This window comes from Callorhinchus milii, unplaced genomic scaffold, assembly GCF_018977255.1.
Source record: "Callorhinchus milii isolate IMCB2004 unplaced genomic scaffold, IMCB_Cmil_1.0 Scaffold11, whole genome shotgun sequence".
Lineage (NCBI taxonomy): Eukaryota > Metazoa > Chordata > Chondrichthyes > Chimaeriformes > Callorhinchidae > Callorhinchus > Callorhinchus milii.
In genome coordinates this window covers 15558941-15577773 of record NW_024704752.1, presented here as the reverse complement: position 1 = coordinate 15577773, position 18833 = coordinate 15558941, and the positions used below count along the sequence as shown (strand labels likewise).

The 18833-nt window shown below is 41.0% G+C and overlaps 1 protein-coding gene across 1 annotated transcript; it reads right to left on the bottom strand.

Annotated features, from left to right (window-relative positions):
- Positions 1 to 15277: 15277 nt before the first annotated feature.
- foxl2a (forkhead box L2a) lies at positions 15278 to 16345 on the bottom strand. The gene has a single exon (XM_007888129.2). The coding sequence runs from the start codon at positions 16284 to 16286 to the stop codon at positions 15369 to 15371; it is 918 nt and encodes a 305-aa protein (XP_007886320.1). The 5' UTR covers positions 16287 to 16345; the 3' UTR covers positions 15278 to 15368.
- Positions 16346 to 18833: the final 2488 nt, after the last annotated feature.

Sequence of the window (18833 nt, the reverse complement as noted above, 5' to 3'; positions counted from 1 at the left end):
CTGAGTCTGCAAAGCGGCAAGACAAGAGGATACAAGTTCAGGGTTGTGAGGGGCAAGTTTAGGACAAAGTATTGAGAAGTATTTTTTTACACACACGGGGCAATTAATACAGGTAAAGGTTAAAAGGAAGGGTGGTTGAGGCCAGGACCTGGACTCATTTAATAAGCAGTTGGGAAGCCAGCAGAATGGGTATCTGGAAGTATGAGATCAAACCTGTCACCTTGGAAACATTCTGCATTCTGCTCCTCACTCTAGTGTTTAAATCCCTCCATTCCTTGATACCCCCCTATCTCTCCGACCTTCTCTCTCCTCACAGCAGCACCTGGTGCCTGCGCTCTACTGGGTCCGGCCTCCTCCGTGTCCCCCGAATCCTCCACTCCACATTCGGCGACCGTATACCTTCAGCCACTATGCCCTGAAACTTTGGAACTTCCTCTCTCAACTAGTATTGCACTATTTTGCTGCACATGGAGTTAGATGACAGCGGCCTAGTAACAGGTCCCCCTTTAATTCCTCTTGTCCCCACTTGGCAATTGTCTCCCATCATCACTTTGCAATGAAAGCATGTCCTCGACTGCCACTTCTGTGCATAGTGACCATACATTGTTCTTGCCTGGGATGTTTCACAAAATTGAAACAGGAACCGAGTAGGGGCTGATGGAATTTATTACGCAGTAGAATCTCAGCAACCCATTTGCTCTTCTTACATTACCAGAATTTCACTTCCCATCAAATTAAACTTAGTTTTTCTTTGCACTGACATACAAAAATGTGCACAATTACTGTAACCCACTTTCTGCTATGAACCAAAGTAACTGTGGTTATTGATTAGCACAATTCGTGAACTTATCTGTGACACATGCCAGTTGTGTTTTTTTGTAAGCTTTTGTTTCGTTTACATTCTGATAAATGTTAACCCTCTTCTGAAAGAAAGTGATACGTTTTTTTTTCATTTCATAGAGAATCAGTACAATCAAGCCCACACAGAGTGTATACAAATCTAACTTGCAAAAAGCACCGATACATTACAAACCGCCAGTCCTGGGGCCACTCATTCATTTTATTCCCGTCTGGGAGTCGGGGTACTTATTCACATTTTGCAAGGGAAGCAGCTCGGATATTGACAGCCATGTGTCTTATTATCAGGAGTTCACTGTATTCCCACCTAAACCATCCCCCAAAAGTCCATGTGGCTTTCACACTTGTCTACTTTACACAATGACCTTTCTTTTCACTCTCATCATATGAGTTCTAGCACCAGTTTGGGTAATGTCCATTGACCAACGCATGATCCCAGTCCTCAAAGTGTTTTTCATTTTAAAATACTTCTTAAGTTTTATATTATTCTTGGCATCTTTAATAAGTCGCTTTGATCTTGCTCTTGTTATTTTTCTCACTGGCATATGCTGTATTACATCTTACATGTCTAAAGTAAATTTCAAAATATTCTTCCATTGTTTTATATTTAAGTGCCATTCTCTTTTGGCTTTCCCCAAGAACCCATCTCAAAGACCCAAAGTTTGCTCTTCTACACTACTAATCGCCTACAAATACACAGTCACGACATCACACAGCAAAATCCCGTGAAGAGCTTTGAGTCATCTTGACGACTTGATAAGGTGCTATATTTATGCAAAGCTTATTATTAACAACAGGAACAATTCCGAATTTATCAAATTTAACTAAAAAAAGATAACGATTTGCCATGTTCATAGTCGTTTCTGGTGATAACTCATATTAAATAGAATTTTAACCAGCTTTATTGATTCTTTCCATCAATTGGAGTACTTTGATGAGATTCCTCCAAACATGTTTCCAGGGAGGGCATTGATGATCCTCTTCATCCTTTTTTATATGTATATATATAGCTCAATCATCTGAAAAACAGGTTGCATTTAGTTTGAAGGATAGCTGGTGTTTGAAGGGTTCTGCAGTCTGCAATATGTTTATGTGGCGCCCACTAGTGTCCCGAAGCTAAATATCCCTCTTATCAACAAATCCAAAGTTCTTTCCTTTGGGAAAATACGTGAGGCTTAAGAATAATCATTTCTTTCCTTGGAAGAAGTAAAGCACCTTTAGGAACCGAATGAATGCATTCCACAAACGTTCAAATCAAAACAAACAAGTACTGCTCCTTGTCTTGTTCCAGATTAATTTCAACAAAAACTGTTTGTGAAATCCGCAAAAAAACACCGATTGAAAACAAAAACCAAATAACCGTTTCCCAATCGTTATACACACGAATGTGTTTTTTGTGTCGGCAATATCTTGCAGACGGTCCAACAGCTCTGCAAAAATAATAACAGGAAAACATTATAAATGCGTATTGTTTTAATGTACAACGATCCTATATACATATATGTATACATATATTTATATGCTTTTAAAAGTCATACAAAATGGGGTTTAATCTTATGTTTTAGGAGGAGATTGTTAATTTAAATTCATAGCAATTGGCTTCTTGATGTCAAAGAATCCACTGTGAGACAGTGTCCCATATAATACACATAGGTCAACACATCATAATAATAATCATTGCATTTGCTGTAGCGCCTGATCACATCTTCGAGACGTCTCAAAGCGCTTCACAGAATATACTGTCAGCGCCTCGCGTCCTCCCGACGTGAAAGGCGCTGCACAAATGTAATTTTGCTGTTATTGTCGTTGTTGAAGTGAATTGACTGTGTGTTTGCTTCCTGGACACAATTCTAACCAAGGATTAAATATCCATCCTAATAACTCAACTGTTCTTCACTTTGGTTTTTTTGGGTCATTTTTCGCATTGAAGCGTTATTTACCATTTCCAGTGCGGGACTTGGAAAATAGAGCCAATGATTTGAGCTCAAATAAACCACAGCAGCTAAAAGCTGGGAGGGGGGGGGGGTGTTGTGGATTTCCCCTCTGTCTATAAGGGAGAGGAGCAATACAATAAATTACAATAATCTACTTCGACCAAGGAACAGATTCTGCAATCTTGAGATCTCAAGCGTTTAGACAAAATACTTTATTTCAAACCATTAACGTATTGTTCGAATGAAAACCCATAGTTTATGTATTTTGCCCCCGAATAATAAACGGAAAACAAGATGAGAAATTGAGCAGAAAGTCATGACTTTATTTTCGGAACACAAATATCGATTTTGCATCAACACAATCGCCGGATTTCTGTGAATAAAACTGGAGCATATTTTCCTGCTGAAATAGATTGAAAAATAAACATTGCTTGACCCGCACATACCTTTTGCTCTGGAGAGGGAGGAGAGGAGAGGAGAATCGTGATGTCGGTGGAAGTGCGTTATTTTCATTTAGAAACTGTTTACACGTTTAAGCGGATTCTCAGGAATAAGATGCCTTCACACATGAGTAATCACAGAAAGAAAGGGAGAGGCAAGAGGATACACACACACACACACACACACAGCAAATTAATAATAATAATAATAATAATAATTGAGAATAACATCACTCGATTCATGTTTTGAAATCACTGTGCGAATAAAATGCGCTGATCTTTCCCTCTCCAGCGATGGAACTTACAATGAATGGGTTTCAACCATTTCCACACTGAGTTGCCCCACTTTATTTTTTTTAAAAAAAAGTTCCCTAAGACGTGTTCAGAGTTTCTGTAAACATTTTCGGTCAATACATATTTCCGTTGACCGTCGTTTTATTTACCAAAAAAAATCAACCAAGCTACCGAGCTGGGACTGGGAAATCCTTATATAATAATAATAATAATATAATAATAATAATAATTATAATAATAATATAATAATAATATAATAATCATTATACAGTCATTGTGCTATTCTTGTGACTGACCGTGTTTTTCCAGGGTTTCAATACTGAAAAGACTTCTTGCTGTAAATGTAAGAATAGATCATTAATATGACCACCATTCAATAAATAATAGCAATAAATAATACTTCCATTTGATTACAGCGCCGCATCGCGTCTTCCAGACGTCTCTAAGTGCTTCACAGGATATACTGTAAAGTGAAGTGACTGTAATGTTTTGTAGGATCGGACCCTAACAACTGAATATTCAATCGTTTCGGTGTTAATTATTTCTATGTGAATAATCCACCTGAGAAACTCTGATAAGGAAAGTAATCCCAACAGAGACGTCCCATATGTTTTCGGGCAGATTGTGTCTCTTGGGTCTGATCCATGGTAACTGGCTTTTTCTTTTGGACGTGTGGGGCGAGGAATTGTTGGACTCTGTGTTGGAGATGGAGCAGCTTCACTGGTGTGTTTCGTTTTAGCATCTTTTTTTATTTCAAAGCTCTCAGCGTTAGCTTCCAAACAACAGTTGATGTCAAGGGCTTGACTCAGTCTATATCGGTCTAAATGGAAACGTTTTGCAAAGCATTGCTAGGAAACCAACCCCCCCCCCCCCCCCCCAATTTTTTTTCTTGAAAAGTAAGTTGAAGGTCGCTGAAATGAACTGCGAACAGACAGCGTGAAAGAGAGCGATGTGTCGGTCTGTCATTCATCGCAGAGAGGCATTGGCCAGAGTAACGTGTAATGTCACCGCACCACCGATAGGGGGCACTAACTGCGCAGCTTTCATTTCTCGCTGTGTCCCCCAAATAACCTTTCCTTGTGCAGCCTGTGTTAACATGACTATTAAAACAAAATAAGATGCAGTTGGACATATAGGTCATATATATATATATGTATATATATTATACTATAAGGAATGATTTCCCACAAAGAAAAACGATATTTAATTCAAGAAGAAGAGAATTTTTAGATTGAATGATTGAAACTGAAGGACAAATTATCTTCACAGGCTAATGTTTCTGAAAATACACGTACATCAACTAATATTACCAACCACTATGTACCACACGTGTCCTTGGTACATAAGACCTGCTTTTTTTAAAATAAAAAAAATCACATTTAGAGTGTGGAGTCTAAGGGGTTAGTACCCACATCTCGAGTGTCCTGTGAATCAATCAGTGAGGGGATGGAAATGCAATAGTAATTCTTACATCGCCTCGTGGAAAGCGCTTCGTGGGATTTTACTGTGAAACGTACTGATGGGTATTTGCAGGTCAACTCTCGACGTGACTCTCATCTTGTGTAGTGTGGGTGGTACACAGTTGTCCTCACCAACTGAGGAGTCAGGACCACTGTGCGGTAAATAATATCGATTGCATTTACCATTTCGAGGCCAGACTATTAGGCTTATGCATCATTTCAATAATAAACACGACATGCTGGTCAGCTGCGTGTTTATATAGATGTATTAGATATATATTTTGACGTGGAGGAGGGTGGCCGAGTGATTTTCAAATGGACAGTTTGGCATATTTTTTTTTCAGCAAAAAACGCACTGCAGGTTATGCGGAACCCCGGTCACAAAACTCGCACTGGCAATTGTTTAGGTTTTTGCAGGTTAACGAAATCACAAACTGCTGTGAAACTTTTTTTTTGCTCTCTGATGCAGAGAGAGAAAGAGAGAGGAGAGAGAGAGAGAGAGAGAGAGAGAGATGACGAACGTTCAAAGGTAACTGTCAATCACTTGGTTTGCAATGACACGCCGAGGTACTTTCCCTTTGAAGTCGATTTCAAAACACATTTCACATCAGTACAAAAAAAAGAGAGAGAGAGGGAGAGATGACATGTGTAAACCCCCTCACCCCCACACCCCTCCTCCTGCTCCTCCTTTCGTAACTACAGTCGGGGTCCCCTGACCCCACTGATTTCCTCCATATCAGGAAAGATGGAGCGACTCTTTGTTCTAAGGCCATATTGCAGGAGTATTGTAAAGGCTGAGGTTCAAAATTCCGAGATAACACACCTGTCCCCTGTTCTCCTCCTCCCCACCACACACACACACACACACACACACACACGTCCAACCCGGGCAGACGGCCCAAAAATGCACTGTTTTCATATCAAGATGCGGCAGCGACAGCGAATGAGGGCTCCACTGAAAGACGGCTCCGCGTTTGCCCTCTGAGAGTCCTTCTGGTGTGGAGCAACGACTTAGGACTGAGAACCGCGGGGCTCTGTGAATTCGGGCGATAATAAGCTTTTTAATCCGGAGTGGGTCGCGTTTTATCGTGAGAATTAAGTCTCTGAAGATGGACCTGAATGATGTGTTCCTATAATAAAGGCTTTAATGGTCTAATTGATTGATTGAGTGTGTGAGTGTGTGAGTGTGTGTGTGTGAGTGTGTGAGTGTGTGTGTGGTAGGTCACTACCTGTGTCACTGCAGATAGAGAGTGAACTGTTTTTTTGGGGGAAAGTGGTCATTAGAAGAAACAAAACCAAAAGCCAGAGTTCCCCAATGAGCTGGTTGGTGAAGGTAGTCGTAGCGGCGAATGAACTGCTGCCACAGATAAATAAACAGCGCAGAAAAAGAATGGTTTCCTGCTTTTTTAAAAAAAAACCCAACCCCAGTCACAATGACCTTTCCTAAAGTTAAACAGTTCCGAGCAGTTGAAGGAAATGTTCTAAAATTAGTATTTGAAATCATAATGCTTGTTTGAAAGGTCAATTGCCTATATATATACACACACACATACACACACACACACATATATATATATATGTATAAACACACACACACACACAACTGCCCATATATAAAGCAATCGAGTATTTCATGACTGGATGCGGTTAAAACGTATACAAATTGGGATTTAACATAAATGTCAGTGAACACGAAGGAGGAAAGCAAGTGGCAACTTTCTCGCCCTGTGACTACGCCTTATAAATAACCCTCACGCCAGTCAAATGTCATCGTTTGCCCCCCAGATTCTTAAAAAAAACCTGTATGATGGACCACTTTCTTGTTGTTGTCTCGACGCTATCATCTTAACAGCCGGATTAGGGGCATCGGTTTAACATGATGATGCTTGAACATTAAAAACAGCTGTTGAGAATTTTAATTTCACACACTGTTTCGGTTGCTTTTCTGACTATCAAATGCCTAATGCACGTTATATATTTAGCAAAATATACATTTAGCTTTGATCGACCCCTGAAACGTTAAAGGAGACGCGATGGCCGCATTTTTATTTTAACGCACAATTCATTAAAAGTTGGGATTTTGGTGGCTGACTCCAGGTCGAAGTTGGACTACAGATATAAAGGTATCAGTTACTCTGACCCACCCCCGAATCAATGTGTCAGAATTAATTTCGACTCGTTGTTTGTTTGCTTTGTACGACTGCGTAACTCGATTTTATTGTTGGCCTCTTATATTTTGTAAACACACATCTAAGGCCAGGACTGCCCGACAAAAGGCCGTCTCATGACACCAGGCAAACGAGCCTCTGTGTTTTGCCTGGTGTTGTGGTTGCAAGTGGATTCCTTATCTCCAATCACGATTATTTACAAAACAGGCGACGTGATAGTAGGACACTGTGAAAAATGTACAATTTCACTTTCAAAATGTACCCACCCGAGTAGAGAGGGTCTGGGCTGTGTGTCAGGTAAAACGCCTAACAGTTCTCTGCTCTGGAACTGTTCACATTAAGTCCATCACACGCAGTGACCGGGATAAACCCCCGAAAGTTACCTTTTACTTTCATTTATTTCTATTGGGGTTTTATGAGAGAAATAGCCACTTACAGTCTAAAGCAGATGGAACTGCGGTTGCCATTTTTGGTGAAAGTGATTACTGTTTAATTCTCTTTTGGTGCTTCCGAAACTCACAGTCCTATGTTGTTTTGGGTCACAATAGAAACATATGTCCCGGAAAACAATTTTCAGGCTTTAATGAGCATTTTCCGAGGAGCGGCGGCGTTTTGTATTTGTACAAACGATTCTCCCAGGAGACAGACACGCGTTTTCCCAATAACCACAGATCAACTGTTGAAGGTGAGTCGCAACATTAGATCAATATTTTACAATGTAAGGAAAGAAAAACCTTTTCGAATTGGGTATCTAGACAGGTATTTTGTTGGAAATTGGAACAAAGAGGAGTAACAATTTGAATTTGTAATACATAGTATGAATATATAATATTAGATATGAATTTCTAATAGGCTGTAAAGTGAGAATAATTAAAGAAGGTTTGTCCCTCAAACCACTTTTTTTCCCCAAACCAGCGAAAAGCTATGTTTTTTAAACTTAATCCGATTTAAGATCATTCTAAAGGTTTTTCTGGTTTGACTGCACCTCAGATTAGAATGGAGAGCTCTTCCTGAAACACACACACAAACACATACATACACACATACACAGATACACATACACACATAAACACACACACACACATATATACACACACACACACAAGCGAAAAAGCGCATTCCAGACTTGGGAAAAGGGTATTCGCCAGTCCAGGTTCAAAGGTTGTCATATGTCAAAACATTCATAATTAACACTGGACCTGCGTGAAAACGACACACAGTTTCACAAAAAAAAACCATCTAACTCGCCTCTAACCCATCCAACAGAGCAATTACGCTCTATCTGAAAAGTGTCACTACCTCATTATTTCAATTTATCATATGCTCTGTTTACAAAATGCAATTGAGGACGACACCGATTCAATTGTGAAGTAGTATTTTTTAAATATCTTGATCCTTCCGATTTTCACCTGGCTGCCTGAGGAAATCGCTTCGATTTCCCCCAATACTTTATGTACTGTAATAATAGGAGAGTTTCTCTTTCTTTCTCTCACCAGATGCGGATGTATTGAGAAGTTTCTTTTTTTTTTAAAGTGTCTGCTTCACTGCCAGGTTCTGTTAACTTGAACTGAAACTTTGACTGGACTGGGTGAGGGCTTTGGTGAAAACCTTAGACACAGGGTGGCCTGCAAGTACACAGCTGGGCTGGGCACACATACAGCTAAAGCAAAATAAGGAGTGTTTTATAAAAATCCCCCCAAACAGTTTACATTGAATCGCAAGCGTTGTTTATAAAACAAAACGTGTGACAGTGAAAACAAATCGGATCTGGTCCGTATATTTTATACGTATATGGAATCTAAACATTCGGGTGATTTTTATTTCATCCTGACATCAGATACGGTTATTATAACACGCAGATTGTAATATTAATGTTATTGATCAAAGCTTCGAGAGTATTATAACGGTCAGCTATTTCATGTACAGGGTAACCAAACAGTCGTGATACCAGTACAATGTCTAATAAGTCTTAAAGAAACGGTGATGTATTTTTTTCAGACAAAAGAGTAGATATCACGACTTTTTGGTCACCCTGTGCAAAAATGGAAGAATATTCTTGCTACAAAGTCGGACATAAACGTTCTAGATATCCAGACCATCCTATACTGTATCACCATTCTGTTTTCGTGGTGGTAATGTTAAATTGAACATACTATATATAATAAATATTGCGCTATAGCAACCAAGGGCAAGAGACAATTTTCTTTGGTTTCCTGTCTTGCTCTAATGCGCAGTGGTTGACAAATATTGCTTTTAGAAAATCCGGACGGTATCTTGTTTATTTTAAGGTTTTCTACGACCCTCCCCCCCCTTCTTTCCTTTTCAGGAGCTTTATTTTCTTTCATTTCTGGGTTACCTCAAACTGCAATCGGAGAAGCCCACACGATGGTAAATAGACTTTGCCTGTTTAAACCACTGCTGGGGATCTATGTTGAAATATCATGTCTCTATTAAAGCGCAGCTCCAAAGAGATTAACTAATCTTTCAGTATCAGATGATTCTTTGGTGGTCGAGAATATAACTGAAAATAACAGAGATTAACAATCACTCGATTAAAGGTCAACTTTCCTTCAAAACGTCTCTACGGCGCATCTTCTCAAACCTCTCAAAAACTGTGGGGTGGGGGTTTTTTTTTTAGTTTTAGTTTAAAAAAAAACGCTTCGTGTGAGCGTACAAGGGATTTCGAATTAGCTTTTGTCTGTCTGACAAACGGAAGGAAGGAAGGGAGGGAAGGAGAAAGGAAGGAAGGGATGAATGAAGGAGAAGAGAGATGAAAGAAAGAACAGAAAGGGTCAAATCGAGAGAAACGAAATGATCAACCGCAGGTATCTCCTGTTAAAGGATAGTTGAATACAGATTTTTGTTTCAGGAGAGAAATGAGATCAAATGTGCACAGTGTGTTGTTTTGCAGCCGCTGTCGGCTTCCCGAAATGCAGGATAGATCCCTTATTAAGTAGTAAAAACAAACGGCCTGTTTCCAGAGGATTGGAAAGGTTGGACCAATTAGCGGCAGTAATTTGCACTGGTCGTCTCGTTTGTTTAAGGTAAATGTGCACAAAAAAAAAGACGCCACCTGAAAGCCGAACGCCCTGCTGGCTCTGAGACAAAAAACATCTGCCAACACACACACACACACACACACTCATTGGCACACACACACACTTACACACACACACTCACTCACTCACACACACCGACTTGTCACAAAAAGAAACCCGATGTGGCAACGAGACATGAGGATGAAATCAATAGCCTTCTGTTTCAAATATCCAAATATGCTTGACCGATATATTATATATATATATATATTTTTATATAAACGGTTACAAACCTGCTCCTTGGCACAGGTGTAAAGATGCGAGTCTCTACATTTACCACCTCACATGCAAGGATTATTGCTATCTCTTATTTGTCCCTCTCAGAAGCTTTTTTTGTTTGTTTGTTTGTTTGTTTGTTTGTTTTCGGATCGGAACAATACCCGAGTTGACAGATGGGTACATCCTTCAAATAATAATAATAATAATAATAATAATGTGGTTTACGCAAACCCTCTGTCGTGCGCTTTCGTTGTTTTCGAAGAGAGCGAAAATAATTACAATGTGCGTGTCCGGAGGTGGGATCAGATCGCCCTCTGGATTCTTAACACTGAGGCAGCTCAGACAGCCAACATCACTTGACACTCGCCACAGCTAAGGATGCATGTCACACTAAATATCCATCCCAAAGACCCTTCACGTGCACACCACTTTATCCCTCCCAAGTGCAACGTATTGTACAATACCACACAATTACGCTGCCTTTCATCAAATGCTCCTCCAGATTAAATGCACACCAAGATTTTCGGATGGTTTAGGGCAGATCTATACGCCGACCTCGCAGCCATAGGCTTGTCACAAGCTGATGTGCATCATAATTCTCCTGTACCGATTCTCTTCTCTCTCTCCCTCTCCCTCACAGACACGTGTAAATCCTATTAACTCTGTTTAGCCCCCAAGTGCAGGTAAATACTGTGACGTTGAAGCTGAAAGGGCAACTGGAGTGAAGATCGTAACTCCAAAATTATCCTCACTTACTGACTGAAAACCCAACGGATGCTTAATTATCAGAGGATTGTCCGGGTGGTTTAGTGGGTGACAAACAAATACTGGGGGGGGGCGGGGGGGGGGGGGGGGGAGTGTAAATTGTGCTCCTCTCTGATGAGGAGGCAAAAACGTTGACGCAAGTTTGGGGGAAAGCTGACAAGTGTCTTATTCTAAAGCAAACCAGAAAACATATTTTGGAGGAAATGCAACGTGACAATAATCTTTCAATGCGTCGCTGACATGATTCGGTGCAGCACATGTACCAACACATGTGTGAGCAATGCGGCTTTTCCGCTCGAGACCCTAATCGATGGGAGGGCTGATACTGTGAGCAAAGTTATGCGAGAATATTTTCCGAAATGTGTGCTGTGTGTTCGGGTCCTGGTGCCCCTTGAAAGCTGATTGCCTTAAAGAGCAGAGAGTTTGGGATATCGACCCCCCAAAAAACACGCCGTCAGTGCTTACAAGGTTTTAACAGTAAATGGAAGCCAACCGCACCAGAATGGGAGTCAATAGAGAGGGCAAACGTGGATTGCACACTTATGGCCCTCAGATGGAATTACTTGGACAGTTAATATTCACCATCTTGCGAATGGATTTTGTTAAACCCTAAAAAAAANTTGAAGGAGGATTTTAAACCGGTGATATTTGCAGTGGGAGACGACAGTGCGTGTTCCAATCGCCACACGTATAAACTATATGATCAATAAGTATTCCAAATGCTACAGTTCCTTTAAACAGTCGCTGCTTTGTTCAGTCCACTCTTTTCTTTAGCACAGGGCACATCTCGCAGCTTTCAGTCTAAACTTTTACTCGCAAACAGTGGTTCTTAAAACAAACCCCACTGCGGACAGAAACCAAATGCAGGTTAACTCCGATTTCCCTCCTCACGTTTGACTTAACCGCTGAATTAAACACTACAAGATGAAATTAATAGTTGCTCCCCTCCTTCCAGACGAGTTCACGAGAGTATTCGCAAAATAAAACCGTCATACATTTCGTAACAGGAAGCCGAAATGCAAAGTCTTCTGCCAACATTGGAAAAATTAAAAACGTCTGTCTCACTACCGCATGTTGTCGCAATAAGACAATATACCTCTAGATGGAATAGTGTAGACAATTCCCAAAAGCCACACACACACACTACCAATTTGTATTGTGTACAGACCCATCTGACCCTTCATCGTTTACTTGATAACCTGAAGAATCTCATATATCTGCTTACCAACTTTAAACAACCCTTCCTCACTAACTCTATTTTTTTAAGCTTCAGGAAATAATCCACAATACGAGTTATCAGGATACAATCCCTATTGCAGGTTGAGTAACAGAGCTGAAATGCTACAACAAGAGTCGATAACTATAATGCGTTGAGATTTATTATGTTTTCACCATTCTACACAAGAGAAATAATTGCTCACACTAGGTGACAAATACCCACCGCACGTTATTATTAGATGCATTATTTTTAAATCTGGACTCAGTATAATTATGATAATCTTCAAACATAAAATGCTACACACGCTATCAAATGGTTGTTGACAATAATTTTTTTTGGTGACAAAACACAACCAGTTCATAAACAACAAGAGATTTTTCTACAGCAAACGCAGCAATTATAGGCACATATATAGGTATATATATATATATATATAACTTTATAAAGTATGTTTTAAAAAAGAACACATTTGTTGGGAAAATATCATTACGGGAGGGATATTCAGGTTACACATAAGAACAAGCGAACAGAATTTCCTTATATTCAGTGTGAAATGTTTTAAGTAGACTTGGGATACAAAGAAAATAAATCAAACCGATTACGACATCGTCGAGCACAGCTGAATCTTAGGTTGTCAATCAGATTTAAATCATGTTTTTTTTCCCCTCTAATTTGGTGACTATATGCTTGAAACATGTATCGACGTGATTTCCATGCAGCTTGGGATAGAAACCCGGGTTTCATTATCCTGGGTGGAAGTTAACTACATAGATAAAGTTTACCTATCATGGTTCTTGCCCTGAAAAACCACAGCGAAGGCCTAGAATTGTAATCCCCTTTCTTCCAGATATCGCTCTCACTTTACAAACCTATCTGCTTCTAACCCACGCGAATTTCAAGACCACTTTTATATTCTGGAGTTTAATGTCCCCAGATAAGGATTTCTGCGTTCGGTAGAAATACATACAAGTGCACACATACTGGATATTTAATGGCTGCAGAAACTAGAGCAGTCTCTCCAATGCGTGGACAAGGGAGACTGTATAGCGTGCTAAGGGTTTAATCCTGAGCAGCAATTATTTCTTAACTTGAGAACATCCTGTGAAGCTGAGGAAGGTATCTTTCTGCACCAGGAGCAGATAAAGCAAAAAAAAAAGGCGTCAAAAGCTGGTGGATGACTGACGCTCGGCTGCAGAAACACACACAATAGAGTAGATCTAAACGTTAACCCAAATCCTTCAAAGCCATCCATTCGCCTACTTAGTGTTCACTTCTAACAATTAAATAAATGCAGACAACCTTAAAATAGCTTTGTAATTGTCAGTTGAAATACTGTCCTGATTTTTATACATCAATCCAAATGGTTGTTATCAAATCGAAAGTGACTTGGACCGTTCATTAAACGTTACTATCACAACTATCCAAGGGATTAGTTATTTTTTAAAAAAAAATCCTGCAATGGAATTTACCAATAAAATCCCCTTTGACAAAAGATATAGGTTTCATTATCCATCTGTCCGATTTACCAAATAAAAAAATACATTTCTGAAAATCTCCTGCAATATTATCTTCTCACCTTTAAATATAGAGATCACAAAGTCACCTCCCAATCGCAATCCCAGACCAGAGACATTGCAAAGTTGTGAGCAGTTTCCGTGGAACTATATATATATATATTTACAAATGGCAATTTTCATTAGGGTTAAGGTAATTCAGACAGGAGAAACTCTATCTAACTGCACGGTGATGTATTTCACGCGCAAAGCACATCCAGAGAACGTGAGCGTATATTTCTAAATTGCAATAATCCTCAAAACAGTTTCAAACGACTGCACTTTAATAAACGTAATCGAAAGCAGTTTTCTTTGGAGTATACAAATAGCATTCGGAACCGCATTAAATTACACATATTTTGTTTCCACTAATGGCACATCCAAACACCATAAACAACGCACAAATACACACACACACATACACACAGAGCATCACGAACTCTATAGACTGTAATTCAACTTCAATCACACGAGCTAAAGTTTGCCAAACAAAATTGCTTTGCCTGAACATTTGATCCCAGTTTCGAGTTTGTGCTTTACTTGGGGCAGAAAGGAGACAACCGCACAATAATAATCAGAGGCAAATCATTCAGATACTAACTGGAAAATAATAAAGGCGAGAGATTTCAGTTACCGAATAAAAGGATACTGTACTTGACAAATCGACCACTTTAAACAGCGAAATTGGAAAACAGAGGAGTTTATTAAGAGTATTACAAATCTAGAAAGTACAAGTAGGAAAGTGCTATACATTTGAATTGGTCCCAAACTGCAGAGAGCGCGGAGCTACCGAGATGCAATTCTTTTTTTTTCACAAGAGCTTCAACAGTCTGTTTTTTTTTCATTAAAAAAAAACAACAGGCTAAATTTGTTAAAATAAAAATCTGTGTCAATTTTTAACTTCTAAGTGGAACAAGGTGAGTGCTGCAAATCCTAGCGATTTTTAGTGGATCACACATTTAAAAAAAACTTAGTAGAAGACAGAAAAAAAAATCAGGGAACATATTATTTTGGACCACATCTTGGTCAGACATCAAATAAAAAATAACAATAAATCCACAAAGGCTCTTACTTATACGTAACACGTAGTTAAAATACATAAAACAGAGTTCATTTCCCAGCTGGATATCTCAATTTTTTTCTCGTGTTTCAAAGATAAAAGTCCAAAACACTTACAGTGGAGCTCCCCACTGTATTTTTTTTTTGGCACAGTTTAAAGGGAAGGTGGATGAGTTTGGGGGGGGGTTGGTGGTGGAGGGAGGGAGTGGGGGTGGGTGGGGGTGCTGGGGATGGTGGTGGATCGGGGGATGCAGGTTGGTTGGTTTCAATTATTCGATAGGATCTCGGTTGGCGTTTACGTTTAAATGTCTATCCTTGTGTGTAACGCGCTGTGTTTGCTGTCGTGGTCCCAATATGAACAGTGCATCATGGAAAGATCTGTTGGCTGCCTGGCACATGAGAACTGCAGACCGGCTCCATTGCTGGAAGAAGGCGGTGGAGCCGGACTCAGCTGCTGAGCATGGGGGTGGTGATGGTGGCTCATGCCGTTGTAGGAGTTCACCATGCTGGGCAGAGCCATGCTCTGCACTCGGGAATAAGGGTTGTAGGAAGCGTGCCCCGTGAGTCCCTTGACACTGACAGGGCTCACGTTGCCACCGGTCATTTGGCAGGAGGCGTAAGACATGGGCGCAGGCGGCTGTGCAAGAGACCACGAATTGTTCATGAATGTTGACTGCAAATACTTGGGAGGACCGATATAGCCATAGCTGTCACTGGCGAATATAGCCGTCTTACCATGTTGGAAATGGCTGGGAGGGGGTCTGAAAGGACGCTTCATCCGTCTCCTTCTTCTGTAGTTGCCCTTCTCAAACATATCTTCGCAAGCCGGGTCCAGTGTCCAATAATTGCCCTTTCTCTCCCCTCCTCCTTCCCTGGGCACTTTGATAAAACACTCGTTGAGGCTCAAGTTGTGCCGGATGCTGTTTTGCCAACCTTTCTTGTTCTTCTCGTAGAAAGGGAACTTGGTGATGATGTACTGGTAGATACCCGACAGAGTGAGACGTTTCTCGGGACTCTCTCGGATAGCCATCGCGATGAGGGCCACATAGGAATAGGGCGGCTTTTGAGAAGGATCAGGTTTCTCCGCAGCTTTGTCCGGGGGTGAATCGCTCTTGTCTCGGTCGATCTCTCTGGAGCTGGCTATGGGGGTGCTGGTAGTGGTGGTGTTGTCAGTTATGAGAACCATGGTATCATCTTCAGGTTGCTGGTAAGAGGCCATCCCTAGACCCAAGTCCTTTCTTTCTCTCTTTCTTTCTCTCTTTCTTTCTTTCTTTCTTTCTCTCTTTCTTTCTTTCTTTCTTTCTTTCTTTTTTTTTTTTTTTTTTTTTTTTTTTTTTTTTTTTTTTTTTTTTTTTTTTTTTTTTTTTTTTTTTTTTTTTCTTTCTTTCTTTCTTTCTTTCTTTCTTTCTTCTCTCTCGTTTGCAAGTTCAGTGCCGGTGTCTCATCAAGAAATAACTGGGAGCTATTCAGCTCTGGTGGTTCAGTGCGGGGTCCCTTTGTTATGTTACGTTACCCTCAACAGATCTCTCTCTCTCTGTGTATGTATGTGTGTGTGGTGTGTGTGTGTGCGTGCGCTCGGTCCAAAGTCTCGTTCAAGTTCGTGTTCAGTTTGGCCAGTGCAAAGGCAATAAATAGTAGGGTGAGGGGGGTAATGTTCCCGAGATTGTGCGGACCAAGTTGTGTGCCTCTATCACTTTACGCCGTGCCCTTTTCGTCCTCTTGCAATGGAGAGAGAAATGTGTCCTCCCTATTCGCGAATCTCTCAGCCTATGTGGTGGAGGCACCAGTCCTCCCATTGGAGCCCCGCATCTCGTTTCCGTTTGCTTCATTCCCATTGCCACTCCTCCCAACTTCCAGCCAGGCTCAAACAGAATGCAACAGCGCCAAAAAAAAAAAAGGGGACACACTCCACACAGCCATGAAATCGTCCCGATGACAATCTAAAAAAAAATAATGGGACGTTGTTTTATTTTTAGAACTTCAGGTGTTCGTTTCATCACAATGTCCTTGGATGAATTGTTCCTCATTTACACTCCCCCCCCACCGACACACACCACCACCACCCACCCACACACACACACCCACACACACACACACACACAAGAGCAGTGCTTTTTGTGAACTGAAAGGGAAGGAACATCGCACCCAGAAGAGACTTCGGTTTGGACGACTAATTGAAATAGTCAAAGTGGGGGAGAGAGAGAGAGAGAGAGAGAAAAAAAAGAGCAAATTGAAGATTCACCATTTTATTGTAAGAAGGACCCACACGTCGTATTGGAAAAGCGCAACACACTTACAACACAACACTGTGCAATGTGACATTTCGCCCATCGTATGTTTTCTGGTGTAGAGTTGAGTGGTGTCAGACTAAATAACGATAAATAGAGGAATGCAGATTCGGAGGAACTTTGTCCTCAGTGTCTGAAGAGATAACGAAAGGTTTCAGACCTGCGAAAGAACCAGCAAATCCGGTTTGCATTGATGTGGATCAGATCACATGGTAGTTTGGACCTGACCCGAGTGTATAAATCATAGCACAGTAACTCGCAGGTTGATCTGACTGACTCGGTTCGAGTAGCAGACTGTAAGGGAGATTTATCAGTGTCTGAGACGGATTTATCAGCAACACAGAAAGTCTTTGGTGTTTTGCAGTTCTCTACTTTACCAAACAAATCCCGGAGGCGCTGCGATTTCTTTTCGGGGGGTGGGGGGGGGGGGGGGGGAGAGATGGGGGGGAGAGATGTGGGGGGGGAGAGGTGGGTAACGAGTCCCCTTTTTGCCGACCACCCATATCGGTATGTTGCCTCTGTCTATGAGGTATTTCCACGACGGATACTGTGACCTGGAATCTTCTCCCCCCACACCCCCTCCACCCAGCCCCCACCCCCCACCCCCCCAAAAAAAAAATCGCACTTGTCTTTTATCTCCCGGTGAGTGGCAGTGGATGGACCCGACTCTATTCCTTGCCATTCTACCGAAGAAACAAACCAAAACACCCCAATGCTCAACAGCCACATGGCTGCTTCACGTAACTTTATTGCAATTACCTTTCCCTTTCCTGCTGATACGTGTTTTTTTTTTTTGGCGATCAATTGCTTAACGTCAATAAGCACTGACTGCTGTTTGGGCTGCAAATATCCTCACTGCCGGTTGATGAGTTCCTTGAGAAATGAGGAACCACTGGGACGTGAACAGTGACACACTCCAGGGAGTGAAAAGGCACGAAGCAGTAAATAAATACATTGTACGGTTAATCACATCTCGTCCACCGACTGACATGTGTGCGTCGGGAGGACTGTAGGACGGAAATAATCAGGAGGCGAGATGTCCTCAGCTGCAGCCTGGACAGGCAGGAGGATATCAATTTCAATACCTTCTGCACTTCAGTAGGTTAGTGTTTACGGTGCTGTTTGTCAACACGGTTTGGTGCAGTGGCTGATCAGTCTTCCCTCACTTGTTCACGTTGTGTCCAGGACTGCAATAAATCAGTCTTTCTCTGTGTTAATGTAATACCTTTTTTTTTAAAAAAAAAACTGCATTTAATATGGCCAGGAAGCTATCATTTCAAATAATCCCCAAAATAAACAAATATGGAAGCTGTGGTTTTAAAAGTAGAATCAATGTTGACGTGATGAGTGAGTGAGGTGAAGCTTAATTCAGTGTCATCGGATGAGGAAACTGAACTACTGTATTTAGCTGTTGGGGATTGTATTTTGCTCATTGCGGCTTAGTCCTATCCTTCACTGTCCAAATTCTACTGATAATG